We start from the raw sequence: 21773 nt of genomic DNA, 5'->3' as shown, positions 1-21773 counted from the left end.
AAGCAGAAGAGAAAAACTTCAGTTTTTTTCTCTTATGCCACAAATCATGCAGCACTAGTATCCAATCATCTGTGTCCATCCATCCATTATCTTTACTACTTATCCTGTTTGGGTTGTGCCGAGGCAAACCAGACACTTCTGATGAATTTAGTTGAGCAGTTAACCTAATAGCATGACTTTTGCTTCGGTATACTGTGCAATGGGGCAAATTTCCATAGCATCATGTTTCATGTAACGTGTGATGATGGAGGCTGTACTTGCAGTCATGACAGCACATGTTTCAGTACTTTGGGCTGGTATATAATGGCTGCAACTGTATATAAGTTGCAAATAACTTTTTTAAAAAAAGATGCTTTGCAAATAACTTTTTAGAAAAAGATGTTTATGTTTAGTGTTTCTTATGTACTAGATTTTATGGTATAGCTGAACTTTTTGTTCTGTTTCATAGTTACTGATAAAGCAGCTTTTATATATTTTGTGTAGAAAGTCCATGGCTAGCTTTCACAGCCTAATGTCCTTTGACATATATTAAAAGGATGCATTATAAGTAGGCTTTATCATCAGGAAGTGAACACAATGCTCAGGTGAAAACGGATTATCTTTTCTAAGCATTTAACCGAATTCTTTGTTGAATTTCAGACCCAACAAAGCATAGATGTTTATTTTCTTTAATTCTTTATTTATTCCTTGATAAAAAAAATAAATAAATCTTCCATATTCTGTAATGAATTGTATTGGACATATCAAGTTGTATACTCTCATTAATTTAACAGTATTAGGAATGTGGCCCTCTGTCCAACCAGGCTAAAAGTAGTACATCCTCCCACATATGTCCTCAATGATAAGTTACTGCATTTCTCTATAATCATAACATGCAGACATCTAAAAGACGTTGTGTTCCTTGGATCGGTAGGGGGTCTGAACAGGTTATATAACTCAAGGTCTTTTAAGGATCACCCACACACACTGCCTTTCTATGCACACTTTCACATTACTATGAGGTTTGGATGGCCGGTATTTTCATTGAAGCTGTAAAGCAGCCACAACCACACACTCATTTCTTAGTTCCTCACATAGAAAGTGATGCTCTTTATGTGCAATATATAAATAAAGAGAATGAAATCATTCCTCCCTAATGCACAGAGGTTATAAGTTGAAGAAGCTCAGCATGTTTCTCTGTATTATTTGAAAACAGCTATGCTGGTCTAACGCTATTTTCATGTCGTCTTCTGTAGCCGGTCACACTCTGGAGCTGTTGGAGCCGCTGGTGAAGTTCCAGGTCGGTCTGAAGAAACTCAACCTGCACGAGGAGGAGCACGTGCTACTCATGGCCATCTGCCTGCTCTCCCCAGGTACGGCTTGTGTTTGTGTGTTCACAGTGTGGGTACACTTCCAGCTGAGCCGCTTTTATATGAGTGAGATTGTTAGCAGATTGAGTGACTAGCAACACGATGTCTGAGGAGTATAAACACTGAAGCGAAGGGTTGGTGTTGCTACATGACCTGGATTCACCCAAACATTATAGTGTGATTCAGATGTTTACTCCTGAAAAACAAATACTGTAACACAAAACATCCTGTTTAACAAATGGGTATAAAGTTACAGCACTTACAATTCGATGACAAGTTTCAAAAATCTATGAATGGCCATGAGTAATAACCACATCAGGCAGAAAAACGTCTCAGGAAAGATGATTCAAACTCATTCACCGTCTCAGCAACTCAGAAATTGTTTGTTTCCACTGTCAGAAAGTAATGTGAGCCAATGAGCTTGAATAAATTTGATTTCCAAGTAGCTGTTTTGAGAAAACTTTGCCACATGCTTTATGGTCATTATTTCACTGCTGGATGTTGAAACAAAAAAACTCTTAAAGTAGGTTAATAGGCAATGTGATAGCTCAGTAAAAGATGTAGGTCATTGTTTCCTTTTGTGATCCTAATTTAAGAGCTATCTGTGGCTTTGTTTACATGCAATAACATTCATGCTGGGTGATCAGATCAGGCTTGGTAAGCCTTAACACTGGGTGTAAATGCACCCCACTGTGTCCTGAGGATGGATTAAGGTCTGGTCACTTGGGCCATATACAGAGGAGGCCAAGGACATTTGTCCGTATTGGTTTGGTAGTTTGAATAATAGACAGACATGCGGAGGGAAGAAAGGAACACAGGACACAGTTATGAATCTAAAAACTAAACTTATTTGTTTATGTAATTTGGATCCCCGTAAGCTGTACCGTAGAGCAGCAGCTCTCAACTGGTCGAGCCTTGGGACCTACCATAACTCGCCAACAAAAAATTGTGACCCAAATTTCTGATCTTTTTTTAATCAGTCAGTTTTATCTAATGAAAAATATCCCAGTTTGAACCTCAAACCTGTCCTAAATCATAAATGAGAGGCTAAAAAGCTTGTTTTGAAAGAGTTTTGTTGACATTTTTGAAGTGATTTTATTTCCAGTAACACATTTGCAACCCATTGAAAAGGGCTCCACGACCCACTTTTGGCTCCCGACCCACCAATTGAAAACCATTGCCCTAGAGCACAGCTAGTTTCCCTGGGGTCAAAGCTTAAAAAAAAGACATATTTGCAGGCATATCATCATGTACATTTAGAAATATAATAAAGCACCACAGTCTGTTCAAACAATTACATTTTGGAGTTAGAATAAAAATTGAACTGTACACTAATCGAGAAGATTTAAAATATTCTTTAAACTTTGCTTCATTTATGTCATACAAAAATAAATGACAACAGCAACACATTATTACAAAAGATTAGGATTGAAAACTACAAACACATTAAAAATAATAATAAGAAAAAAACAAAACAAAAAAAGAGCACTTGCATTCCGATCATGTAGTAAATAATTAGCACATGTTAGATAAACTTGTAGTCAATATCATCAGTAGATCTGTGATATCTTTACACCAAGACTAGTATAGGGGTGGTCTTGAATGTGGCCCCCAACAGATCTTTGGTAGTCCACCAGAAAGCAGCTGAACAACTGTGTGAACAATGCTGCTGTAACATTTGGTCTTTTGGAACATAAATGATGAGGTTCTCATTTGCAGAGACTCCTTGTTAATACAAGTGCTGTCCCCTTGTGATCAGATCCCTGAAACCACTTACTGATATCCAGCCTAAACAGGGTCTTAGACACAGAGCAGATAAAAAGAAAATATCTACAAAAATATAGAAGAAAAATGGCAAGCAATCACATAGAAAATGAAAACACCATATAGGGCAGTGGTTCTCAGCTGGTGGGTTGGAACCCAAAAGTCGGTCACAGAGCAGTTTTCAGTGGGTTGCGAATCTGTCTGAAAAAATAAAAGGTGACAAAAGTCTACGAAGAACATGAAACCAGACTGGTTATTTTACTCTGTTTTATTGTGGGTATAGGTATTTATGGGTACATTTAAATGTTTTATCAATATTCCTACTCATTTATCTCCTTTTCTTGCATTAAAAAAGCTGCTTTTACCATGCTAATAAAGTAATTCTTCAATATCACTGGAAAATTAGTTAAAATGTACACGTTATCATGGGGAAAGGGGGGTATAAAACATGTCAGTTGTATCCTGTCGCTTGTTCCATGCGGGATCTTAAGTGCAACATTTTCATTTAATAAACGTGCATTGTTGAAAATTTTTAGAAATTTGGATCACCATTTGTCATCAAAGATATTGGTGGGTCCTGAGACTAGACCAGTTGAGAACCACTGATACAGGGTGCATGTTGCAAAATTGGATGCATTTAAGCTTTTAAGCAAGACTGTGGCTTATGCCTGTTTTAGACGGGGTGCATTTTATCCACATGATGGCTGCATCTCCCTGCTGTCACAGCCCCTTCTTTCCTCAGGAGTTTTACCCCAGTAAACCTCCCTACAAGTTACTGGATTCATTTTTACCTAACTGAGCCGTGAACATTTCAGAATAAAAGCAATCTGTGCAAAGGAGATAAGTTTCTCCATAAAATTGCTAAACCAGGCTTTATACTTAAGAAAGCACAAGCCAAAAGTCTAACTGTAATTTTTTATGTTCCTTGTGACATATTCTACTGCTGTAAAAATGAAATGCTTCAGCAACAGTTGAAATTTAGGATGTGTTTTGGCTTGTGACCTTCATCAGGGTCATGAAGTAACACTTTGCAAACATATTTTACCGATGTGGATGCATATCTGCTAAAAATGGGTAAATATTGTTCTGTATGCATCACTCATGCACTTGTTAAGATACATGCCAAAATAAAATCACTCTGTGACGCTTCCGTGACATGGCAGCCACTGAGTCAAGTATTATTCTTTCTTTTTCTTGCAGTATAATACATAAAGGTCTGGGGTTTTTTTGTTTGTTTTTTTTTTAGTTTTTTGTTTTTATATATTGTTTTTTGCAGTACATGTAGAGTGTTTGTTTAAAATGTCAGGAGTACACATTTCTTTAAACAAATATATTTCTAATTAAGAGAAAAATGACATTTTACCAATTTTTCAACCTCTTAGTTGAACCAATATCCAAGACTGAGGTCAGTAACAATACCTGATGGAACATTCTTTCTTCCCACCATGCATTGTGTGCAGAACTTACAAGGTAGAGCCTTAAACCCCTTTGAAAGGTGTGCAAATACTTGCACAGTTAAAAACGATGAAGAAAGAAATGGGAAAAAAACAGAAAACATGATGTCTATAAGCACATTTTAAATCACAGCAATCATGACCAAGTAAGAAAATGGCATGCAGTAGTGATTTTCTTAGTTTGTGCTATTGTGTCCCTATTAAATGGTGTTTCCTGTAAGCAGACTCTTTAATAATAGGGTCCAATTTATGTAAACAGTAAACAGACTACAAAGACTACAATTATAATCCACTGACTTTGTTATGTGGCATGGATTTGGAAGACAAAACACTCTTCTTTGACTGATGTTTTCTTTCTCCTCCCGTCATCCACCTGCCTGCTTAAACCTCCCCTTTGCTTTTCTCCTTGCAACCCTTCTCTACCCCTCCCACCCCTGCTTGCATATCTCTACCTCTCCATCCTCTCACTTAATCAATGGCAGATCGTCCCGGCGTCCAGGACCACAATCGCATCGAAAAGCTCCAGGACCACCTGTCAGAGACCCTGCAGGCCTACATCCGAGTCAACCACCCAGGGGGACGCCTCCTCTACGCCAAAATGATCCAAAAGCTGGCCGACCTGCGCAGCCTGAATGAGGAGCACTCCAAGCAGTACCGCTCGCTCTCCTTCCAGCCCGAGCACAGCATGCAGCTCACCCCGCTGGTGCTGGAAGTGTTTGGCAGCGAGGTGTCATAGCAGAGGAAGAGAAGCTCTCACACTCATCACTCACAGGATGATTAAACAACCCATACCGCCTTTTCCCCAGGAAACCCTAGCCCTGATAAACCTGGACATGTGGGAGAAAGAAGGATAATTGCTTCTTCATAATCTGCTCCTCCTCCTCCCGCTTCTTTTCCTCCTCCTCCTCCTTCTCTCTGGACCTCGAGCAGCAGATACCTGGACCTCTGGATTAATGGATTTCAGACACCAGAGTATGATGTGGATTTCTGCCGTACTTGGATCACCAGATGATATTGAACCTCTGGATTTGCAAACAGAACCGCATTAAGATCCTCTCTACATCCAAAAAAAAAACGCCTTTTCTCATCACCATCTCTGAACCCTACTGCTGGACTCCTGCCTTTTTTTTTTACAGTAATGACAGCTCGACGGATGTGATTTTCACATCCTTTATACCATCAACCTCATAACATCGTTCCATGTTCGCATCGTCTCGATTAGTGACTGGAAAAGTTGCAGATTTACATCTGTTAACCATGTGAGGTACAGATATATCTCTAGCTATGTTACTACACCAGTGTTAGATAGCTATAAACATTTACAGTTTGTAACAGCAAAGACATCCAAATATATGAAATATCTACATAGCCAGCAATGAGCAAGCTTCAGAAAAGTCATGGAAATACTTAAAATTACTTGGTTAAGATGGGAGTCTAGCGTTGCCATGCTCAGTGTATCTGTGCATTTGCAAGCTCAGACAGTCAGTTTAATTAGGAGTGTTGTTGTGTGAAGGAAAAGGAGATATGGAGGGAAATGAGGAAAGGAGGTAGGATAAATGGAGAGAAATGCTACGGTCAAAGTTCCCTGCTTGCAAGAGAAAAGGGAATTTCACAAAGCAAGAATGTATGTATAATGCTATATAGATATAAATGATACGTATAAGCTGATATATATAAATATATATATATCTATATATATATATATTTAAGAGAGTGGTTGCTTCTTAAGGAAGCAAACAGTACTGAGTGTTGTATAATGTAGAAGATATGAAGGCCCCTCCTCAGCTTTGTGAAGGTGTCGTCTTCAAACGACACATCTCACTCATACGAGCGCTCTGAGAAGTGTGTGAGGAGTCCTTCTATTTTTGTGATGTGTGTACAGTTTATGAGAATATTGATGGACCACAAGGGGGCACGTGTACAGGCTCTGACTGAGGGTTTAGTGCAGGGAGGCACTTCTCTGTTGATGTTTTTTAGTCGTGTGTGGACCTGTGAAGTTTGTAGACTGACAAACACAACGTCACATTTTAGTGGATAGTGATTATCCAGAAAAATGAAAAAAGACAAAAAAAAAATGTTCGGCTGGTTAGATTGCTGCTAAGACAGTTAGAGCTAGATAGTTGGACAGAAGCCAACTACCGGCTGTTGCCTCAGGGAAAAGTTTGTCTGATATTGTGTACTTTCTGGTGTGCGTGGCGTAAGCTTACAATCATGAGACAGAGATTGTTTTTTGAAGCTCTAGGCATCACTGTGATTTCTAATCAATACAAAATAACAGCATAAGTAAGCTAAAAGAGAACCTTTTTAAAATGATAACTAAAGATTTTCATTCCTAAGCTTATCTGTTTGATATTAAACGGTTTGCATGATCATGATTAGACATCATCATTAAATTTAAAGGCCCCATTGAAAGTTATAATAGAAAACAAACTCATTTTAGTTCAAGTATTGATTTATTAATGTCAGCGTTGGCTTTGTTTCCTTTCAGGGCAGAGAAACTATTCTACAGATGGTAGCAATGTACAGTAGTAAGTGTATAGCATATAGTGTTGAATGAAATCCTTCTGAAGCAGAGAGTTGTAAAACAGAGAAAGAAACGTTTTTATATTTAATACAGAAATCAAGCCTCATACTTTATTGTCACATTTATATCATTTCAACACCAGCCACATAAGCGAGGTTTTTAGGATGTTACATTTCAACATCACTACATATCATATCATGTTTCTGTCAACACAGTGCATGCTCACCCCTCATGCAGGCCTGGATCGCCCCCTTGTGGACAAACTTTGTAAATACCACTTGCTACGTCTGTACATAGTTAGAGATTAATGTAGGCAAAATACTAAGAGAATTCAGTCGTTGATGGCAAGATGCTCTGGAGATACAGCACTATATGCAAATTAGGAGATGGACTCTTATGTTTTATTCAACTAGTATGGACAGGGGTACTCCTGGTTAAATAACTGACTTGTTCTTGGCACCTGGTGAAAGACTGCTGAATTTGGGTTTACTATCATGGCTCTTGAAAAAGGACATCTTCATCTGAATATTTGGCAGTAGATGTAAGAATATTTTGCTAGTTTCATACCAATAGGCAGACATTTAAATGCCTCACAGATCAAAGCTCAGTCCTAACTAGCATTGTTTATTCCCTCCTATGTCAGCCATTATTTGTGCCCACTCTTTAAGGAACTAAAAAAGGAGCTGTCCCCCAGCTTAGTCTTCAACAGGGATGGTTTTAAGAAGAAAATAGGAACAAAAAAATAGGAAAAGTACCAGATGCTTTTTGTATTTTAATATTGAACTTGGCTACACGGGATGCAAAACCAATCATGGTTGGTTTTGCTGCTGATGTCACACTACATTATTTTTCAGTCTTAAAGGTCACATATTTTACCCCTGTAAGACAAGTTTATAATGGTCTCAGAGACATACCTGTGAAGTTTTTTGCTGGGAAAAACACTCCAGTATAGGAATTTTGTGTGTCTAAAAGCCCCTCTTATTCAGCCCTGCTCAGAACGAGCTGTTTCTGTGTTTCTGTGGCTTTAAATGTTACTGAGCTGTCTGACTTCGACCCCTGGCTACACCCCTCTCTCTGAAAGGAGGGTGGAACTTTATTCCAAGTGGAATCTGATCCTTGGGGGGATTGTGGACAGGCTGAGGGCACATATTTTTACAAGAAAAGCCTGAAAAAGCATATTTCGCATAATATGTGACCTTTAAATGAGTTTAAAAAATGTGCACAAAATAACTGCATCAGTTGCACGATGCAACTGATGCAGTTATTCTGTAATACAAAAAAAAATTTAAACCCCCGAACAGCTGCATTTATTCCACTTTCTCACTAACAGCTACATTTAATATTTTATTTACCTTTGCTTAATTATAATTTCTCAGCCTGATGTTTAAACACATCATTAGCTAGTGTTATATTACCCTGTTTAATTAGCTAACCAGCTTTTGTTCTGGTGGTTTCATAATTTATTTCAACAAAGGACTCATATTGAAGTCTGAGGGACTTACCACAGCTGGAGAATGAGGACTGTCCTGCAACAGCAGGCGAGTTGATGGCAAGTTGTGCTGTATTTCAGTTTTAATTAGGTTAATACTTAATGGTTGGCAATCCATTTTACCTATAATAACACTACACTGCACACAGCAGAGTATTAACCACAGGCTTTCTACTCACTGTTAACATCTTTTGAGAACAGTTACCCCCTAAACTTGTCAATACAGGAGATGCTCCAGCTATGAAATTAAGGCCAATACAGACGTTAAACTGGTGCATGGTTGCATTCCTAACCAGTATAGTTCCTTTTTAAAGAGCCAGACTTGGTCCTACCCTGTTTTTAAGATGCTCCTGCTCGTGCATGGATGAGACTCAGAAATCAAAGGTTCTATGATTGCAGAGGCTTCATGTGACTGAACATTCCCAGTGGTGGTCGTGTTGAGCATTCCAGCCAGCTAAGACTCATGCACAACTAAGTTTACATCAGTCTGAGCATCTCTGACAAGCAGCAGTCTTTTCCAGGCTCCAAACATCTCAACCAGGACGTTTCCTCTGTGTCCATGTCAAGCTTATGGATGTACACCTTTTATCTTTCTCTCTATTTCTAAAGTCTATCGATAAGCTTTTGACAATTATACAGTATACCCATTATATTTTAATTTTGGTGATTTTTTTTTCTTAATTTTCTTTTTCTTTTCAAGATTGTCAATATTAATGCGTGTCAGTTTGCTGTCTAGCTAGCGCTTGGCTTTCTGCGCTGGGACGTCGTTTTAATGAAGCAGAGACGAGCATGGTGGACTCCTGGAGCCTTTTCCAAAGGCCAATGAATGAGATCCCTTTTCTTTTTTGGCTAACTTCAAAGGAGTGAAACAGACCAGCCCTTTTTTAACCAATGACGTGGCTTCACTCTTTGTTCAGACAAGGAGGGCCCACGGCTACCGTTCTCCTTCCTGTTTACTGATGGAGAAAAACACCTGGAGTTGTACTCTGAGGGGAGGGGAAACAGTGGAGCTATATCTCTTCATTGTCAATGGAAAGGCAGTCACCAGCTCTGTAAAAAGAGAAAACAAACCATCTCCTTTTCCAGAAGCGAGATGTCCAACACAATCAAGTGATCATGAACTAACACTGCCTCAGATGACTCATACAGGATTTAGCCAGTGGCAACAGCGACAGCACGGGCGTGCCTCTACATTCATCACTCAACCATCTAACCGCCTCTTCTTCTGCAATAGCCAACTACAGCAGGATTACTCTTCATAGCTTTAACTCAGCAGCCATTCAGGCTCTGCTTTTGGAAAAAAAAAGCAACTGTGGTGCACCAAGGGCTGACAGGAGTCACAGATTTAGCTGCTTTGGAATCAGAAGTGTCACTTTACTGTGAAAAGACAATGCAGAAATGGCTCCTTTTTGTCCCGTTTGACCCCAGAAAAACATTTGGATTGGACCTCTGGAAGTCTGTGTAGAATCTGTATAGAAAAATCTTAGGAGAAAATGTATTTTTAAAGCAAGAATTGCCACATGCAGACGAAGCTGTACAGGCAGTGTGTGCAGTGGCAGATGATGAGATGTCGCCTCCTAAACCCAAAGTGTGACATTACCTTTCTCACAACTCTGTGTCTTGCATCGCAGCTCTTGAATTTTTTAAAAAACAATCATCATTTTGTTTAAGAGTAGTTGTTTAAATACATAAAAAGGGGACTTTTTACATTTAACATCAACATCTACATCATCTGTTTTAAAAGGAATGCAGGACAGGGGGATGGGGAGAGGCTGAGCCTCTTTAAGGGTTCTGAGCATGATTTTTTTTCATTATAAATGGCTAAACTTTTGGTTTTATAAGGAAAAATTATACCTGCAAGGCTGAACTGGCATTCATTTTTACACTAATAGCTAGCATAAGCATTGCAACAGGCCATTAGCGCTCAGTGAACCCAAACAAGCAACAGCCTCTTCCTTCTCTCCCCTCGTCCCTTCAACCCAGGTCAGCAGCTCCACCTCAGTAGCCTTACTTACAAAACCTCACTCAGCTGGAAACATTTAACAGATACCTCAATAATAATTTACAGGATGACTTTTTTTACAATAGCCTTTAAGGGAACCAAACATAAACCCACAACATACACTCTCAACAGACAAACCACAACAACTCTCTCCTCAGCAGCCTCTGCAGTGTTTTTTTTTTAACGACAAACATACGGTCAAATAGTTGCAAGTTGTATAAAAAAGAAGTTTATCCTGTAGAATCCTCTTGCCAGTAGACCAGTCAGTATATGAGTGGATCCCAATGTTTCTAGATGTTTCTAACTGTCTCTCTGTTGTGCTCTACTCACTCGATCCTCATCTCTGCCTCAATCTGTGTTTTCTGTCTTTTTTTGTCTTGACGGACAGATGGCGTGCCGCTAAGCTTCGGCGCTGCGTTTAACCAAACATACTACCTCTCCCTTCCGCACATATATACCGTATGTGTGTAGAAACATACATACTTTATATATTTAGTTGCAGCATGATTGTGTTTATGATTAACACTAATTTAGAAGGGTTTTTTTTTTTGTTTTTTTTATATGTACAGTTTATTTTTCTTTTTGACTCTATTTTCAGATGCTGGATGATTTTTTTCGTTACCTCAAATCTCAATGTAAGAATTCAAAATTATAAAGTCAGTACAAACAGAGGCATCTTCAGTATAACACCACCACTGAAGTGTGTTAAAACTTGGCATTAAAGGAAGCTACGTTCACATAGCAGTAATATCGACACAAATCCCCCATCAGAGGATTTCTGATTCTCCATGAGGAGCACGAAAACCTCGCTGGAATTCATAGTTAGAAAACAGAGTCAGTAAAACAAATAAATAAAAACACTTTAGTGTGTTTATAGCAACATTCAGCTTGTTGTAAAGTGACTCAAGATGCAACCAGGCTTACTTTGAATATTTAAAACAAACATGCATGCATGACAGTATTATTCCTTTATTGAATAGTTTTTAATTAAGGGAAATAAGCTGATAACCTATCTTGCTGAGCTTTTTGAATTGATTCAAGCCAACTCTAGGCAAAGTAATATTTGGTTCAGAGCTAGTTTTGTAATAAAAGTTGATTTTATTTTAAGACAGTTGAAGATTTAAACTGAATCGGCTCTGCTAGCTTGGGTTCAACATAGCAGGTTTTTAAAAAGTGATTAATGGCTGACCCTTGTCTATTATGTGAATGTAGCATAAAGCAGCATTGTGCACACTTCAGAGGCAAATAGAGCTAGAAGATCATGCAGACTCTGGGGGACAGGAGGTGGCTTGTCCTGCTTGAGACAGCTCCTCCTTCAGTTCAGACACAACTTTGAAAAAATAGATATTACTCAAACTGTAATTTGTAGTAAAATTCCTGAAGACATCTCAGCTCAGTCAACCTGTAGTTCTTTATTTTGACTCTTGGTACAGTAAAGGTTTTAAAGTCCCGAGTTGGTGTGGCAAAGTCGGAAACATCCCCTCTTAGACCTGAGCGACCACTTTGAGCTTTAATCAGCTGTTCAGAGACAACATTAAGGAGGTCCTGCCATTGGATTTTACCATCATAGATGAAAATGGTGTTGGTTAGTCTGGTAACTGTTCTGTCTCTACACCTGATATGAAAACAAGTATTCTGTGGCCCCTCAGTCTGCTTTGCTTTAGTAACGCAGGTTTTTCTGTGTTTGTCTCCGACTAAAGCTTTCCTCAAACCTCTGAAAAGGCTTTCTAACATTGGGATCCTATTTTAGATCATTTAGATATGTGTTGATGTTTTTCTGCTCCACAACCAGCCAAGTCTCACACTCACCAGCTCCACCTCAGTTTCTTAGCCTTCTTCGCTCGCAATCACTGCTCTGCTCCTGAATTCTTCATCTGTTGGCTGCTTTCACTCTGCTTTCATAAAACCAGGCCTTCAAAAGATATGCTGTGAATGACACAACAAGCCTTTAGTGTACACTTTTGTATCGTGTTAAATCACATTTAAGCTCACAGCATGTGTAACTCGTCAAAGTTTTAATTGCAATCATGGAAAGCTTTTGGCAGTTGTAGTAACTGAAAATTAGTTTATTGCGTACATGTGAGACGTTTCATGACCTTTTGGGAGAGAAAAAGTTAAATTAGAGCAGACTTTGACTTAGACGTAACGAAACTTGCTAAAAAGCCAGCAGTTGTCTTTTGGACATAAACACATCAACTTTTCCTGAAAATGGTCTGACCGTTTATTGAACTTTAGCCGATTTCTGTCATCTTTTGCTACATAAAAAATTTGGACTGGCCTTCGTTAAAGTTGACTTCAATTTTTTCAGACATTGGAAATAATGCAAAGCATTATGGCTTTTTGTTAACTCTGTATGAAATGGTTATGATTTGTTTCAGTAGATCCCTGGCAGAGATAACTACAACTTTAACCTCAATGCTGCATTTCACTTATTATAAAGGTCTGGTTTTCCCTGAACAACCAAGTGGCTATCTGTATTCTCACGAGGCTACTGCCAGTGAGATCACTCCTGAGTAGATGCTTTAAGTAAACTTTAAATGATGTACTTTTTACTTTTACTCAACTAGAAATACAGGCAAGCAATTTTCCAGCTCCATTTTTACAAAAATATCTGTACTTTTATTTGAGTACAATAGTCTGGTACTTTTCCGCATTTCTCAGTTGGCTATGGTAGCTGGTGTAGTCCAAAAAAATAGTTTGGATTGAGGTTGGTTTTACAAACAAACAACACCAGGGGTTGAAATGAGCAGTCTCACCCTTTAAAAATGGTCTTATTGTGGGTTTGACTGACTGCTTTAACACCAGGGTAAACAAACCACACTTTATTGGCAAACCGACTCGAGGCTGTTTTAACCAAACCTAACGGGTTAGGTGTGAAAACGCCCTTAAGAGGAGTACTTTACTCAAAGCTGTGCAGCTGCTGCCAGTATCGTTGATCTACTGTCACATTTCTAAACCAAAGGAGACCTGACAGTCACGTCTGCATCAGAACATGCTCTACTAGGAAATAGAGATATAGAGGAACTCCCCTAAAGGTCTGCGTCTGAAACACTGTCCTCCATGTTTGGACCTGAAGAGAGCGAGTGAACAGGATATCGGCTTTTCTACTGTCCTAACAGATGATTGGCTGTCATCAGGACAGTTTGTCTGTTGCTCTGATTGCATCTCTCTGCTACCTCTTTGAAAATGCGCTTGCTCACAAACACACATGCACTTACTCTGAACAACAGCTCTTCACAGACGAATACACTGACTGAAAGACACTGAACACACACTCAGAAGGACACACACACACGGCGCACACACGTGTGCACTTCTCTCTCCCTCACCAGCAGTTTTTTGCCAATGATGCACTTGTGTTTTTGTCTCTTTATGCTCTGCAAAACGTGACGTCTCAAAACAATTTGTCATCATCTCTGTTTGATCTTCTTTTTTAAAATCTCTAATCTCTCTAGTGAGACCTGGGCTAGCCAGGTGGATAGAAATAAAACCATTAATTCATCCAGTACCTAAGGAAAGTTTCATGTCTTTTTAAAAAAATAAAAACCAACATAAATGCACATATTGCTCAGCTCAGTTGTACCTTGGTGTGCCTAGAACCCACAGCCTTATTTTGGGACAATATCAGGGGTTTTAAATCAGAATACAGGACGACTTGTCTTCGTATTTCTCATGTTAAGACAGTTTCATTTAGTTCCAGTAGCTGTTTTTCCTCTTTTCATATTCACACATTTGTAATTGTTGTATTAAGTCCGCAGTAGCTTGCTCATGGGAGGGGCCACACCTTTGTTCATCTGCTGGCTCTTTAATTTCATTCAGCACTTCTGTTTATTTTTGATCCTTTCAGTAAGCGTTTGTATTTTTAATCTTTCCTGGTCAAAAAAGAGAAAGTATCTCAATTGATAAATTTCTGTGGCTGATGCTTTTCAAAGTTTGTCATTTAATTTGACTTGATTTTACTTTTTTTTGTGAGAATCTCCAGCAGACTGTGACCTCCCATAGCAGACTTAATGTCATCTTTAAGAGGACAAAAGAAAAACAATGTAGTCATGTCCCAAGATAAGAACCTTCCCCCATACCCATGCACACCACCATGCAGTAAACCTCACCAGACCTCAGTGCTTCTAGCCGAAACTTGTCTCAACATAAACAGATGCCATGGCAGAGCTGTTGATGGCACCGTCAGCAGCCTTATAAATAGATTATCAAAAGCAAATAGAGTTCTACTACAGAACTTTAACCAATGTCTCTCTCTCTCTTTGTGGACAGAATCACCACCTGTTTTTGTGTTGCTCTTTTCTTTTTCTTTTCTATTTTTTTTTTCTTTTGGCTCTTCTTGTCTTTGAAGTTGATCCATTGTACTTTGATTACATGCATTGTATGTAGTAAAATACTGATAATGTTTTGGGGAAATCACAAATAAAACAGCTGTACATAATGATGCAAAAACATCCCCTGTGTTCATGTTTTTTTTTGTTAAAAGGGTTTTGACACTTTGATTTCACATATTAACAAGTTACTTCACCCTCATGTCTCTAAAACCCTTGCTTTATTATTCATACATGCTAAGATTCAATCACTTCAGTCCTAAAACACAATTTAAAGTTTGATGATGTGCAAATTAACAAATTTCAGTCCTTAAAACAGACTTTAAATTTTAGAAATAATGATGAACAAAGAAAAAGACTTCACGTGAAGTAGGTCTGTTGGTCCAGCCTAAAATTCCACTAGCTTGTTGTTCATATGGCCCATAATAACATCTGATAAAAGCTGATTTTTACAGCTGAAATATTGGCAGAAATGTTTATATCTCCTGATATTAATAATTCACTGATATCATTCTGATAATACCATGCATCCCTATTTAATACTGTTAAACATCAAGAAACTATGCAGGACAGCATGTACAAAATGACAATATGACTGAGGGATTTTCCCAACTTTTTTTTTCTTCAAATGCTCTTAAATTTGTATCTAATCCTCAAAGGGTACTCTACTTATTTTTTGGATTATAAAATGCTCTTATTTGGAGGGGGGAAATAGAGAACCTCTAGTACAGGGGTCATCAACTCCATTTGCTTAAGGGCCAGATTTTTCTTGGCGGATACCGTAGAGGCTGGACATTGAAATTAACTAGAATAAAAATGATATTTTGGCCTGATTAACATATTCTTTTAAAGATATTATGTCCTTAAATGGAACTTTTAGCCTTTTGAGATCAGCTGCTGTCACCTGTACTGCAGCCAGCCACAAGGGGGCGATTGAAATATTTAACTATATATTTCCGGACCCTTCATGACGTCCATTACTGAGTTTTATGCTAATATGATATGTCATGATTGACCACAAACCCATAGAAGAAACAGATCTTCAGCGTAGATTCTCAGAAGGGAAACTGCACTCTCAAGGAGACTTGCATGGAAAATTGATGTGAAAAACTACAGCTTTGCTCAAGATAAGACTGATAGGTTTACCATGCCAACTACAGTCCTCCCCTCTCAATTAAGGCATAAAAAGGACAAAAATATATATTTAAAAATATTACATTCTATCCCTCTTAGATTTTCTGAGTATGATAATCTTCCGATGGCCAGATGGGAAGTTGTGGGGGGCCCAGTTGATGATCACTGCTCTAGTAGACCAAAGATAATGATATTTGCTTAACAACAGGTAAAAAGAAGTTTCCATTGATAGAGAAGTAAATTGGGTGAAGACAAGGGTGTCCAAACTTTTACCACTTAGGCCCACATACGAGAAATTATAAAGATAGTTGGGCCACTTTCATACAACTCACCTTTATGATATCACAGTCAATCCAGTCCTATTTAGGTAAAGCTGTACTTAGTGACTGGATATACATAAATGCCTACATAACGACTGACGAGGCAAATAACCAGTCATTGTAGGGATATTATGGAGGCCAGTCAGATTTCAGGGGAGCCCCGGTCAAAATGAGAATAACTCTCCATTCTCCAGAGAATTTACAGTGTCGTCTCAGTTTAGTCACGAAAATAAAGCACATCAATTAATTGCCCTGTCTAAATGTTTGTCTACAGAATTAACCAACGAGTTTAGTTTTGTGTTGTCTTCCCGGATGAGCCCCCAAGGTATCACCAAACCGTACTCTTCTGTCAATAAGAACACACAGATTAAACATAGACTAAAGTCATGCTTTTTGTTCTGATGTGGGCCTTTTTCATTTATGTTTTAGAATTTGCTACAGGGCCACATTTGGCCCCTGGGCCATAGTTTGGACACCCCTGGCTTAAGAGAACAGTAGAAGAGTGCAATGTTTGATATCAAAGATGCAGATTACTTCTGACTACTGAGCCGTCTGTGAGTCGCTTTAAAGTGACATGAGACATTCAATGGCACAGTGGTTCCTTATTTTCTGTCATTTTGGGAGCAAGAAGATGAAGGTGAGTGGTAACCAGCCTCACATCATTAGATTATACACTGAACCTTAAATGACAAAATAGTTCACAATTAAAACAACAAAAACAAATGTGTTCATTTCAGCCCTTCATCTCTTTCTGATTGATGCAGTAACACTTTCTCCTGATTTTTTCATACTCAGTCTGATTCTCATACATTTTAGAAACCTTTAAATCTCAAAGGTCAGATTAAAAAAGAAGCCTTTTTCTGTTGGTGTGCAGGTTTTCAGCTGTAGTTTATTTTTTAGCATTACTGTGACATGGATTCTGCAGGTGAGATTTGGTACTTGAACATGCAAAAAGTCCAACTTCATTGTTGACTGAACAAATAATGATTTATGGGTGCAGCTTATATAGCTGAACTAGTTGGCACAACACATTATATAGAGCTTCTTAAATGATGTAAGATACCAAGTGAACATATGAATTTAACCCCTTAAAGCCTGAAAACAAAAATAGTTGCCAGAAAATTCTCATGTTTTGGAACTGAAATGTTTATCAAACCTTCTGCTGAAATCCAAAAAAGAAAGCTTTCATTAACATTTACATATTTATTTTTCTGTCTCACATTTGACACATTAGGCTCCTTCGGCAACTGATAATCCCCGAGAGAGCATTTTTATGATTTATCAGATTGTATTCAAAAGGTAGTTGGTTCAACTATTTTAGTTGAGCCAACTGATTTATTTTATTTTCAAGAAAAAAAATTCTGCTAACTTGACATTTTCATCTCTGAGTATGCTACATCAGCTAAATGGCAATATTCAGGATTAAGTTGGGCCTCTAAACTCATTCATTATTTTATGTTGAACCTCATATTCATTTTTACAGCGTGGTTGACATGCTTGTCCTTGGCAACTAGAGGGCGCTAAGATGCTGTTCAAGACTAACTTAAAAACTGCAGTGGGAGAGTTTGCAAGTAAATGGATGAAGGACACCATACCACTGTTTTACCACTTTATGGGGTTTTTCAAGGCTTTTTAAAGTCAAGTATTTATTATAAAATATATAAACTAAATATCACTACTTTATGAGGGACATTTGAGATATTTGTGTACTTGAAAAGAATCTAAAAGTTCATCAAAAGCAAGACATTTTAATGATTTCTCCCAACAAATTTGTATGTCTGATTTAAATACACTGTAATCAAAGCACTATTTTCTGGAAGGAATAGGTGTTTGGCTTGGGAACATACAAAATCAACAGTAATAAGTGCAAACATTTAATTGTAATAAAATATAAAGGGAATTTGTACCACCACACTGTCAGATGCAGATCCACCACAGATGCATCATTAATCCAGCATGAGCTCAGACTGTAGAAACATTTAGAGAAGTCACAGGAGTAAAGAGAAACATCCTTATGCCAGGAAGAAACCTCAAGCAGAACCACACACCTGCTGAGTTGACAACATGCCATCTACGAGACAGTGTCTGACTACAAGATGGATCGAGGGAGGTGCAGATTGAGATGGATGGAGGGAAACAGAGCAGGAACAATGAATAAAGCAGCAATCATGGTAAAACTATGTGTTGACCTAGGAACAACAAGGCATGACAATAGACAGATCTGAATACTAAAGCAGCAAAGCATATCATGAAATTAGGAGTTCTAGTCGTGATTATTAAAGGCCTTGCTTTGCTTTAGAACAGTGTTACTCAACCCTGCTCAGCCAAAGAGCCAAACTGATGAAAAATACCTTTGCAAGGTCCACAATCTGAGGTGTGAAAAGTGGTTAAAAAATGTAACAAAAAAAAAAAAAAGAAATGGGTTAAAGTGGTGATAAAAATCATTTAAAGCTGGTAAAAAACCGTATAAAGTGGCAAAAACTTGGTGAAAAGGGGAAAAATTGGGGAGACAAGTGGCAAAAACTGGGTGAGAAGTGACAAAAATTGGGAGAAAAGTTGCAAAAATTGGGTAAGAAGTGACAAAAAATTGGGAGAAAATTTAGCAAAAACTGCTAAAGAAGTGACAACAAAATTGTCTAAAAAGTGGCAAAAACTGGGTGAGGATTGAGAAGTGACAAAACATTTTGGGGAAAAAGTGGCAAAAATTGGGTGAGTAGTGACAAAAAATTTTGGGGAAAAACTGACCAAAACTGGGTGAGAAGTGACAAAAAAATTGGGGGAAAAAGTGGCAAAAACTGGGTGAGAAGTGAAAAAAAATGGGGAAAAAGTGGCAAAAATTGAGTGTGGAGTGACAAAAATTCGGTGGAAAAAGTGGCAAAAACCAGGTCAGCAGAAGGGACAAAAAAATTGGGTGAAAAAGTGGCAAAAAAAAAAAATTGTAGGTGGTAATGAAATGGTCAAAAGTGGCAAAAACCAGGTCAGAAGGGACAAAAAATTTGGGCGGAGAAGTTTGTTTGTTTGTTTGTTTATTTATTTCAAGGATAGCCCCTTGAGATGCATCATCTCATTTTCAAGGGGGTCCTTACAAAACAAATACAAAAAAAAAAATAATAATAATAATAATTATAGGAATAAGGAAATGGGCAAAAGCTGCAAAAAAAAGAAGTTGGGAAAATGGGCAAAAAAACATCGAAGTGTGGTAAGAATGGTAAAAAAAAAAAGAAGAAGAAAAAACGTGGCATTTATTGGCAAAAGGCAGCTTAAATGGGAAAAAAATGACAAAGAATGGGGAAAATGCAAATTACAAAAAGCAGGATAAAAGAGGCAAAAAGTGGTGAAAAGGACAAAATGGGATAAAAGTGGCAAAAATTGGGGGGAAGTGGCAAAAGGAAGCAGCAAAACATTGACTTAAAGCTGCAAAATTAATTAAAAGAGGCAAAAAGGAGCAAATAGGAGCAGTGGGAAAAAAAAATAAAAGTTCACAATTAAGTTTGACAATTAAAGCATGTAAGTGTGGGAAACAAACTGATTAATGTTAATTGCAAGAATTTCTGAGGTCAAAGTTTCCCCTAATAAAGTTTATCTGGGGAATGATATTTTGAATTAAGAGATAAAAGAACCACAAATCATCACAAAAGAGCCAGACATTGAGTATCACTGCTTTAGAACATGTTTCTGATTCATCTCTTTGGCCAATAGAGGGCGCTAACATCCCATTGAGGTCTAATGATAGACTAGAAAGGAATTTGTCGGTCTGCATAAAACAAAAAAGGGAAATCTCTGTTTTCCTATTTTATGGTTGAATTGTTTCTTAAAGTCACAAAGAGGATTCTGGGAAGGATTAAACTGCTCATAAAACTCGTCCACATCCACTCGTATTTTGGAAATTATTCACCAGCGTTGTTTTCCTCGAGGCTTAAAAACTCATGGGAATATTTCTTCCACTGTCAGTGTTTGACTTTAATGGCTAAAACTTTATTTTTGGATGAATTTACAAAGTCAGCACACTGGTGAATCATCAGAAATCTGGCAAATGCCCCCTCTCTCCCCTCTTTGGGTCACATTAGTGCCACATAACTCAATTTTTTCATTTTTTAAACTGCATAAAGGGGGATGGTTCATGCTTTTTAAGCTGTTTCATTCATTTTCCCAAGGATAGTTTGTTTTCTTTTCCTCTCTCTTTAATGATAAGACTGCAGCTGTTTGAAAATGTGGACTCCACAAGACAAATGTGATTTAGCATTCAAATAATTCAACCAGAGCTGTGAAAACTTCTCTTTCATTTCAGATATAACACTTTTCTAAATTGCTCTGACAGACCTCACCCTTTGCACAGGATGAAATAAATGTTGGAGAGTTATTTGCAAACCCTTACATGACCCGGCTCTGTCAGCAGGAGGATGACGGAGCGCTCGGCCTTTCTGTGATGAGAGTCATGCAAACAACATTAGGACAATTTCCTGCATGTGACGCCTTGCATGCTCGATCCGTGGATATCTCAGAAAAGATAGACAAACAAGAACATAAGGGAGAAAAAAAGGAAGATCACTGATGGTTTAAAGGGCCATTTCAACATTTATATTAGTGTGATTACAGCCAGACTGTCTTAAAACCAGTGATACATTTTGAAATTTTGAGAGATTTTTTAATGATATTGACCTTTAGATATAATGTTTAAATAAATAGTAAGTAAATTTGACCTCCAAGGGACTCTCAATCAGAAAAATAACAAAAGATGGCAAGTAGAGAAGGGCTGCTCAGCTCCACAGCTTTCTTAGCTTTCCTTATGTTCTGAATTTTGGACTCTGCTAAACAAAAACTACCTTCCATTTGGTGTATTTACTAAACCCTAAACCAGCATTTTGGGTTCATGAATGAATTTTACGTAATGAGAAAAGCTGTTAAAAGTGGCCCTCCTGGTTGATGCCGCGAGCTACTCACAGTGCTTTCTGGGATTGCTTGATGTCACAAGACCCTGAGGTACTTGAACTTCACTCCATAACAAGATATGTCCTGTTACAGCTATAAAGATGACAAATTTCTCTGGTTTTGAAAACTGTTAGAAATATTTAGGCATGGTAGGGTAATTTTTTTTATTAATATAGACATGTCAGCGCAAAAATTTTGCATATTCTACCTTTGAATGAGTGCTGCACTGCTGCACCAATGTGGTGTGAAACCACAACTTAGACACAGGAGACAGTTTCAAAGTGCTAATTCTGTCAATACAGGATTTAACACTGCCCTACATAAAGAAATGTGGAGGAGTGCATGTACAAAATGACTCACTGAAGTCCAGGGGATCCCCAGTCAATGTGATGGCATTTGCACTTTTTCAGATCATGTTCGGTTGCTCTCTCTGCGGAGTAACCCAGTTAGGCTGTGTGCCGGAAGCACTCAGGATTCAAT

At 38.1% G+C, this 21773-nt stretch overlaps 1 protein-coding gene across 1 annotated transcript in view; it reads left to right on the top strand.

Moving 5' to 3' along the window:
- The window catches only part of LOC121517260 (vitamin D3 receptor A), a 140249-nt gene extending 125234 nt beyond the window's left edge, over positions 1-15015 (top strand). Inside the window, exons 9-10 of the mRNA XM_041798904.1 lie at positions 1236-1352; positions 5050-15015. Coding sequence (XP_041654838.1) covers positions 1236-1352; positions 5050-5303 — 371 coding nt within the window. The 3' untranslated portion in view covers positions 5304-15015. The remainder of the gene's footprint in view (positions 1-1235; positions 1353-5049) is intronic.
- The last annotated feature ends 6758 nt before the right edge of the window (positions 15016-21773 follow it).

This window comes from Cheilinus undulatus, linkage group 11 (assembly GCF_018320785.1).
Source record: "Cheilinus undulatus linkage group 11, ASM1832078v1, whole genome shotgun sequence".
Classification (NCBI taxonomy): Eukaryota; Metazoa; Chordata; class Actinopteri; order Labriformes; family Labridae; genus Cheilinus; species Cheilinus undulatus.
This window is presented reverse-complemented; position numbering and strand designations above follow the sequence as displayed.